At 41.8% G+C, this 9,338-nt stretch overlaps 1 protein-coding gene across 1 annotated transcript; it reads left to right on the forward strand.

The window, feature by feature from the left end:
* Positions 1-2,186: 2,186 nt before the first annotated feature.
* LOC141233437 (gastrula zinc finger protein XlCGF66.1-like) lies at positions 2,187-9,085 on the forward strand. Its single transcript, XM_073667898.1, has 5 exons — positions 2,187-2,333; positions 2,463-2,832; positions 2,917-3,014; positions 3,949-4,039; positions 8,603-9,085. Exons 2-5 carry the CDS (start codon positions 2,700-2,702, stop codon positions 8,968-8,970), a joined length of 690 nt encoding a protein of 229 aa, XP_073523999.1. The 5' UTR covers positions 2,187-2,333; positions 2,463-2,699; the 3' UTR covers positions 8,971-9,085.
* Positions 9,086-9,338: the final 253 nt, after the last annotated feature.

The raw sequence follows: 9,338 nt of genomic DNA on the forward strand, positions 1-9,338 counted from the left end.
GCGGATTATTGAAACATTCTCTGAGTACCATACTTGTTCCTTTATACATATTGTAGGGGTTTTACTCACTTGGATGCGACGGGAGGAAAACAGGAGGCATGTTCCTTTAAAAGTTCATGTGGGTTTATTGCTTCATAAACCTAGAAGCTAAACAGAAAAGCAAACAGCCTTTAGATCAGGCAAACAAAGTAAATGTCCTTAGCAGGTCTCTGCTCAGCCAGGCCTGTGTGGCACACAAGCTGTGATAGCGTCCAGTGTCCTGGCTTGGTCTGAAGACAAACATACACAGGAGGTCTTCTCCCTCTAAACACACAGACCATGTGCCAAACAACAGCCTTCATTTTATAGGCCTTTAACCACACCCAGAGGTGAGGTTATGTGGGTAGCTGGACTCACCCATTCTCTCCTAGCAACCCGTAACCCGGCTCCCAGGTGCACCAAACGATCCTCTTAGTGCTTATGTGGCCTAGTGAAACACTCCGGGTTACATCACAGAGACCAGCCATCTCTGTGACACATGCCTCCCATCGACTATGCGACCATTAGCCACCTTACAATACTTTGATACATATCTGGTTTTATGATTACCCCATGGCTGACTAAAGGGAATCTTTCACCCCCTGGGACTTATCTGACCTCTAATATTGGCATACTGGTGATAGAAATGTGAATCTATACATATGCCTCATATAAGAGGACTGTTTGCTGTGAAATGGCTTTTTATTTAGTGAAGATTCCGATGCTTGCTGGCCGGGGGATGGGAAGAAATCCCCGCCTACTGTGTTGATTAAAATATATCCCCAGTCCCCTGCACGTTACAGTGCCCTGTGCAGTTGCCATGTCCAGATCCCGCGCCTGCGCACTTTTTTATGCTAGTGACGCACTTGTACTGTGTACTATGCAGTCATAGTACTGCAGGGATCTTGTGCCCAGGCACCGGGATGTCACCGTGTCTCACCGGCACCTGCACACAAGATCCCTGCAGTACTATGACTGCATAGTACACAGTACAACTGCGCCTTCTGTAAAAAGTGAAGTGCGCAGGACCTGGGCATGGCTGCACGTCACAGGACACTTCTTCCCATCCACCTGCCCGCAAGCATCAGAATCTTCACTGAATGAAAAGCCATTTCACAGCAAACAGACCTCTAATATGAGGCATACAGGTAAGTATAGATTCACATTTCTATCATCTGTATGCCCTTATTAGAGGTTAGATAAGTCGCAGCGGGTGACAGATTCCCTTTAATCAGCCGTGGGGTAGTCGGTAGAGTGGATTCCCTTTAATAAATACTCACTTAGCCCCATTCTTCATGCAGATACTAATAAATCCAGGACCTATGAGATTTTTACCATATGATAGTTGGATAGTTAGGGGTGTATCATCCATAGCAGCAGCCCACACGGCCACTATGGTGCCCGTGAAAAAAGACAGTATTTGAGCTTGGTTTAAGTTGGTATCCATGCAGCACATAAATGCATGTTTACAATGGCCATAAATCAGGAAAAAACTATAAAGAAGAAAAATGATCATAAACCCTGCTGAAAATAAATAAAAAGCAAAAGTGCATTTAAATAATATAGGGTTCTCAGCAACACTGTATTTGATCAAAAATAGCATGAAAGCTATCCCACCATGGCAAGGTGAACCCATTCGAGATAGTCCTACTCTGTATAATATTAAAAACCTTACCATCTGTCAGCCTCAAACCTCTGTGTGTGAATCAGGCATGAGATCTAACTTGATAGATTACAGTCCAGGGAAGACGGGAAGCATTCATATAGACAACTAGTGGAGTCAGTGAAGCACTCTGGCCAAATATGTTTCTAGAGCCGTAGTAGAAGATGAATATGTCGTCCTCATCATGAAGTAGTTATTTCTCATGTCACGTGTAATGAATATCTTCTGCAGTATTGCTAATGCCGATTGTCGGTAAATGAGACGAGAATTAGCTTTATGGAAGATGAGTCTTTGAGAAAGTGTTCAGCTGCAGACTCAAAGGAAGAAACTGCTTGTTGTCTGTGGCCTAAAATATATAGGTTTTATTACTAGATGTAAAGAAGAAATCTAAATACTGTAAAATAATAAATCTCCTCATATGTTTCCCCTTATTATCTCCAGTAATTGTATTATTACATAGGACTTTTATGATGTTACATAGGCTCATCATCTTCTCATTCAGGTCCCTACAATATTAGATCCTCTCAGTGAAGATCTTCTATTTTAGAGAATTTTCCTTATGGACCCATCAAAGATGGATATGGACAGAGACAAGATGGCGGAGATGATATTACACCTCACCCTAGAGATCCTCTTCCGGCTTACTGGAGAGGTGAGAGATTCTGATGACGTCACATTACATCATTCTTATCTATGGGAATAACAGATGGACAAAACTGGAGAGGTGAGGACTCTGGAAATGTCTGGAGGGAGATTTAATAATGTGTCTCTCCATAACCAGGATTACACAGTAGTGAAGAAGACCTCTAGTGAGCGCTGCCAGGCCCCTGTATCTGAGGGATGGGAAAGACCCCTGAACCTAATCACAGGGCCTCCATCTCACCTCTTCATACATGAGGACATCAATGACCAGAAGATCCTAGAACTCTCCTACAAGATGATTGAGCTGCTGATTGGAGAGGTGACACTGCTGGGACATTACACAGTAATGCTATGAAAGGATTGGGGGTATGATTGTATGTGTCAGGTTCCTATAAGATGTCAGGATGTCGCTGTCTATTTCTCCATGGAGGAGTTGGAGTATTTAGAAGGACACAAAGATTTGTACAAAGACGTCATGATGGAGGTTCCCCAGCCCCTCACATCACCAGGTAATAGGACAGGACTAAATACACACGGCCTATAATTATCTGTATGTAAAGAATGAATTCAGTCCCTGTATGTGTTTCCTCCAGATCTATGCAGTAAGAGGACAACACCAGACAGATGTCCCCATCCTCTTCTTCCACATGACTGTAAACAAGAAGATCCCAATGTTCCTCATGATCATCAGGTAGATGGAGAGAAGGTGTCATGAGATCTCCACTATGATGTGTAGACTGCTATGAAGGTCTTGTGTGAGAAAAACCAAACACAAGCAAAATGCCCAAATAACTGGAAGTAAATGGATAGATCGCACAGTGCAAAAATAATAATAAATAATAAAGGGTATTTGGTTAACATAATTTTGATCAAAATAATGTAAAGGCTGTTCCGCCACGTCAAGGCAACCCTTATGGGACAGTCCTAACTCTAATATTAAAAACCTTACTATTTGTCAAGTGACGTGCATATGGATAAGGGCAGAGAGACCGAATCCCTAGTATAAGCATAGACCTGAGGCAGAGTGAGCCTTTCAGCTCAGACAGAGGGCAGCCACACCCTTTTATATGCACTAAAGCACACTGAACTACAAAGAAAAAACCTGGAAGTCTGAACTGAAACGTAAATTGATGTGCATGCAAAATGTAAATGCATGTTCACACAAGGCCATAGACAGAGAAAAACCAAAAACAAGCCAAATGGTAAGGTTTTTAATATTAGAGTTAGGACTGTCCCATAAGGGTTGCCTTGACGTGGCGGGATAGCTTTTACATTATTTTGATCAAAATTATGTTAACCAAATACCCTTTATTATTTATTATTATTTTTGCACTGTGCGATCTATCCATTTATTTCCAGTTATTTGGGTATTTTGCTTGTTTTTGTTTTTTTTCTGTCTAGTGGCCTTGTGTGAACATGCATTTACATTTTGCATGCACATCAATTTACGTTTCAGTTCAGACTTCCAGGTTTTTTCTATGAAGGTCTTGTGTTCAGTCTTGTTTTATCCACCAGTATTATAAGTTTTCTATTTGTGTAATGAGAACGGTGGAGATGGCAGGATTAGAGCTGATCATAGATGTGACTTCTCCATCTGTCTGTGACTTTTACAATATTTGTTTCAGGGTGAAGATCTGACCCATATTAATACTACAGAGACATATGTGAGGGGTGATGATCAGTGTACAGAGGTGATTCCTATAAATAACCGACCAGGTGAGTAGTGACCACTAAATGCAGAGAAGTCACAGATTCTTCTGAGTCACCGGCTGTGGCTGCTTTATCGGTGGTGTAGTCCGGCCATATCACAATCGTGTGATCACCATTTTGCCTCTAGACCGCAACATTCTCTTCTACCCAAAACTGTTCAAATGATTTTGGGCATTGAAAGCCCTTTTCCATAGAACTTACAACCTGGAAGATCCACCTACCCCCTGGGATTAGGAGACGCTGACTCTTACCTGTCCAGATCTGTAAACTACAAAGTAAAATGACAGCATCCGTAGAATGTGCTGACAAGTTAGAAAATCACTTGATGAAAAATATTATGATGGGCCTGTAAGAGAAAGCGGAGGGTAATGATGCTGTTGGCTTCCTAGACCCCTGATATCTTATTGTATGAATCTACCTTCTCTCCCTTCTGTGCTGCTGAATGTGCTCATATGGTCCCTACAAGACCAGGTCTAGTCTTTCTGGCCAAACTTTACTTTTATGAGATACAGCATTAAATGTGCAGTGAGGGACAAGTGTGAATTTCTGTATAATAACAACAGAGTTTCCCTTTATCCTGAGTTTTCAATTTATTTTAAAACCAACTAACTTCAAACAGGATCTTGATAAACTATACAGAAAAGATTACACCTGTGCCATGATACAGTACAGACCAAAAGTTTGGACACACCTTCTCATTTAAACATTTTTCTGTATTTTCATTACTATGAAAATTGTACATTCACACTGAAGGCATCAAAACTATGAATTAACACATGTGGAATTATATACTTAACAAAAAAGTGTCAAACAACTGAAAATATGTCTTATATTCTAGGTTCTTCGAAGTAGCCACCTTTTGCTTTGATGATTGCTTTACACACTCTTGGCATTCCATTGATGAGCTTCAAGAGGTAGTCACCCGAAATGGTCTTCCAACAATCTTGAAGGAGTTCCCAGAGATGCTTAGCACTTGTTGGACCTTTTCCCTTCACTCTGCGGTCCAGCACACCCCAAACCATCTCAATTGGGTTCTGGTCTGGTGACTGTGGTGGCCAGGTCATCTGGCGTACCACCTCATCACTTTCCTTCTTGGTCAAATAGCCCTTACACAGCCTGGAGGTGTGTTTGGGGTCATTGTCCTGTTGAAAAATAAATGATGGTCCAACTAAACGCAAACCGGATGGAATAGCATGCCACTGCAAGATGCTGTGGTAGCCATGCTGGTTCAGTATTCCTTCAATTTTGAATAAATCCCCAACAGTGTCACCAGCAAAGCACCCCCACACCATCACACCTCCTCCTCCATGCTTCACGGTGGGAACCAGGCATGTAGAGTCCATCCGTTCACCTTTTCTGCGTCGCACAAAGACACGGTGGTTGGAACCAAAGATCTCAAATTTGGACTCATCAGACCAAAGCACAGATTTCCTCTGGTCTAATGTCCATTCCTTGCGGTTTTTAGCCCATACAAGTCTCTTCTGCTTGTTGCCTGTCCTTAGCAGTGGTTTCCTAGCAGCTATTTTACCATGAAGGCCTGCTGCACAAAGTCTCCACTTAACAGTTGTTGAAGAGATGTGTCTGCTGCTAGAACTCTGTGTGGCATTGACCTGGTCTCTAATCTGAGCTGCTGTTAACCTGCAATTTCTGAGGCTGGTGACTCGGATAAACTTATCCTCAGAAGCAGAGGTGACTCTTGGTCTTCCTTTCCTGGGGTGGTCCTCATGTGGTCCAGTTTCTTTGCAGTGCTTGATGGTTTTTGCAACTGCACTTGGGGACACTTTCAAAGTTTTCCCAATTTTTCTGACTGACTGACTGACCTTCATTTCTTAAAGTAATGATGGCCACTCATTTTTCTTTACTTAGCTGCTTTTTTCTTGCCATAATACAAATTCTCACGGTCTATTCAGTAGGACTATCTGCTGTGTATCCACCTGACTTCTGCACAACACAACTGATGGTCCCAACCCCATTTATAAGGCAAGAAATCCCACTTATTAAACCTGACAGGGCACACTGTGAAGTGAAAACCATTTCTGGTGACTACCTCTTGAAGCTCATCAAGAGAATGCCAAGAGTGTGCAAAGCAGTCATCAAAGCAAAAGGTGGCTACTTTGAAGAACCTAGAATATAAGACATATTTTCAGTTGTTTCACACTTTTTTGTTAACTATATAATTCCACATGTGTTAATTCATAGTTGATGCCTTCAGTGTGAATGTACAATTTTCATAGTCATGAAAATACAGAAAAATCTTTAAATGAGAAGGTGTGTCCAAACTTTTGGTCTGTACTGTATATCTCTAAGCTAAAGTTAAGACGCCTCATCTCTGCACTATAATAAAAAGTTCTCTTTGAACGTCTAATATTTCTTCTTGAAATTCATCTGACAGAAAATATTGGCCCTTACAAGAGTTTAGATTGCCAAGAGCCACCGAGCCCCATACTCCAATTACCCCAGAGAGGCCCCATTTTTCAAATCTGATGTGTGTCACTTTATATGATGATTACTTTGGAATTCTTCACAAAGAATAATAGGAAACAAATGGACTTTACAAATTATTTTGCAACTTCTCTTGAATCTGACAATCCCCTATATACGGTTGTACACTACTGTCTGGGCACATGGCAGGTTAAGAAGGGGAGGAGCGCCATTTAGCTATTTGAATGAAGATCTTGATAGAATAGTGTGGAGACACAATGTATTGGGGGCACTGTTCATGGTCACCTGGCAGCTCAAAAGATGGCTACCACGAACAGGCTTGGCTCTATCTACTCCATTTTCCAGATCCAGGGTTTGCCTTGCTCATCACCCTTTAACCCCTCTATATGGATTTGGACTTAGACAGAGACCCCTAAGCTTGTGCCACAGTGTTACCTAATGTTCTGTGGTGTGAGATGGCAAGAAGAATAGTCAGGTAGCCGGGTCAGAACCAAGAGGATAGAGAAAATACAAAATCAGAAGACACAAGAGTAGTCAGCAAACGGGCCAAGGTCACAACAGGAAGCAAATACACAAGCCGGGAGCTGAGCACAGAGGACTGAACCAGAGGAGAACAAGGCTGTATCTGGCAGCTTCCAGCAATATGCTTCCAGCTTTAGTAGGGTGCGGTGCTTTCCAAATGGCTGAAGCAGGGAGCAGATTACTCCAGCTGGACAGCACACACCCATACTGCCAGACTGGATGGTACTACTGGTCCCAGCAACCCTAATCTTAGTGGCTGGACAGGGCCTGCGCCACCCAGAGCTTCTGGTTCTGACGTCTCCTCCATCACAGCGCCTCCTGCAGGATGAATAAGGCGGCTCCTGGTGAGAGAAGCAGACGTCGCAGGAGCAGATCCCAGAGGAGATGGGACCCACCATTTACAGAAGCCCTAATGTGACCAAATTGCAGAAAACCAGAGCAGTAGAAATCCCCATAAAGTGACTCCATTTTGGAAATTATAACCCTCAGTGATATAATCTATAGGAGTAGTGACTATATTGACTCCACAGGCACTTTCCGGAAATTAGCACGCAGGATGATGGAGAGTGAAAATTACAAATATTACATTTTATTACCCAACACATTGTCTCCTGGAGCACAATCTGGGCACTCACATACCATAAATTAAGTGGGTTCTTCTTACTATAGTAATGCCAAATACATGGATGCTGAGTGTGGTTTGGGCGCACTGCAAGACTCAGAAGTGAGGGGGAGATATGACTTTGGGAGAGTGGATATTGCTGGATTGGTTTATGGAAGCCATGTTGCTTTTCAAAAGCATTTGAGAATCTAATAATGTGGAAACCTCTGGTTTTCCATTGACAGATGATGGACCTGAGTGGGGACTTGTTTTTTGTGAGATGAGTAGAAGTTTTTATTGGTATTATTTCACCTACATAATATTGTTTAGTGGCTTTTTATTCCATATTTGGGAGGCAGAATTAACTAACAATTGAACACCACGATCCACTGGTTCATCCTATGAGGTTTTCTATTAGACTGTGAACTGTTATTGTCCTGGTGAATAATGACGGCTAACATACGGCAATATTAAAAAAAAATCACAGAAAAAGATATAGCCTTACCAACACCAAATCATATAACAAATGCACTAGCAGGATGCCGCAGACCCCCATGATAAAGGTGGGGGCTGCGCAGGTGCAAAATACTGATGGAGCAACCACTCACAATCATACCAATTCATGGAGTGGATGATTGCCTAGTATTAAAGATGCACACCGATGAAGCTTGCATAGGACGCCAGTCACACAGGTAGGTTTGATGCACAGTGTCTGGCTTAGCCTAATGATGCCCATACTATTAGATCAGGGGGGCTGCCCAGCACTATATAAGTGCACCTCACATGGACAGACACCCCAGTACACCCAACCAACATTAAAATGCTAATGCATTTGTTATCTGATTTGGTGTTGGTAAGGCTGATTTTTCTGCGATGTTTTCTTGGTAAATAATGATACTTTTACATAAAGTGCATTTTTGAAGAGCTTTTAAGTAGAAGTGTTCATCAATATAAATTTTAAGGATATGATATTCATAACTAATAATTGGTTTTATTCTTGCCAGATGACTGTACCAGGAGTTCAGGGGGACAGCTGAAATCAAGTTTTATCAGACATAAGATAACTCACACAGAGGAGAAGCCTTTTTCCTGTTCAGAATGTGGGAAATGTTTTAGTTGGAATTCAGATTTGGTTATACACCAGAGAACTCACACAGGGGAGAAGCCTTTTTCATGTTCTGAATGTGGAAAATGTTATGCTGATAAATCAATTCCTAACAAGCATCAGAGAACTCATACAAGGGAAAAGCCTTTTTCATGTTTAGAATGTGGACAATGTTTTATACAGAAAGCACATCTTGATAACCACCAGAGAGCCCACACAGGGGAGAAGACTTTTTATGTTCAGAATGTGGAAATGTTTTGTGAATAAATCATCACTTCTTAGTCACCAAAGTACTGACACATGAGAGAAGCCATTTTTATGTTCTTAATGTGGGAAATGGTTTCCTTGGAAATCAACTTTTATTAAACTTCAGAGAAGTCACACAGGGGAGAAGCCTTTTTCATTTTTAATCTAAAATTGTATCTTTTTAAAGGGGTTGTCCACTATTAGAACAACTCCTTCTCATTCCTCATGTTTGGCCATGTTAAAATAAAAACAATCATACGCACCTCCCGTTCTGGCACCGTTCCATTGGTGTCACAACTTGCATTTCCAGTGCTCACATAAGGTTGTTACATCACACAATCCTGCTCCTAATCAACGCCGCCTTTGGATGTATTGAACATGAACAGGAG

This window comes from Phyllobates terribilis, unplaced genomic scaffold, assembly GCF_046119375.1.
Source record: "Phyllobates terribilis strain yellow unplaced genomic scaffold, ASM4611937v1 Scaffold_600__1_contigs__length_992639, whole genome shotgun sequence".
Lineage (NCBI taxonomy): Eukaryota > Metazoa > Chordata > Amphibia > Anura > Dendrobatidae > Phyllobates > Phyllobates terribilis.

What these genes read in the sequence shown, in the direction of transcription:
- LOC141233437 (XM_073667898.1), top strand. Translation starts at nt 2,700, where the DNA reads ATGTGTCAGGTTCCTATAAGATGTCAGGATGTCGCTGTCTATTTCTCC. An exon ending in CCAGCCCCTCACATCACCAG is followed by an intron (nt 2,833 to 2,916) that starts GTAATAGGACAG and finishes TGTTTCCTCCAG; the next exon opens with ATCTATGCAGTAAGAGGACA. An exon ending in ATGTTCCTCATGATCATCAG is followed by an intron (nt 3,015 to 3,948) that starts GTAGATGGAGAG and finishes TATTTGTTTCAG; the next exon opens with GGTGAAGATCTGACCCATAT.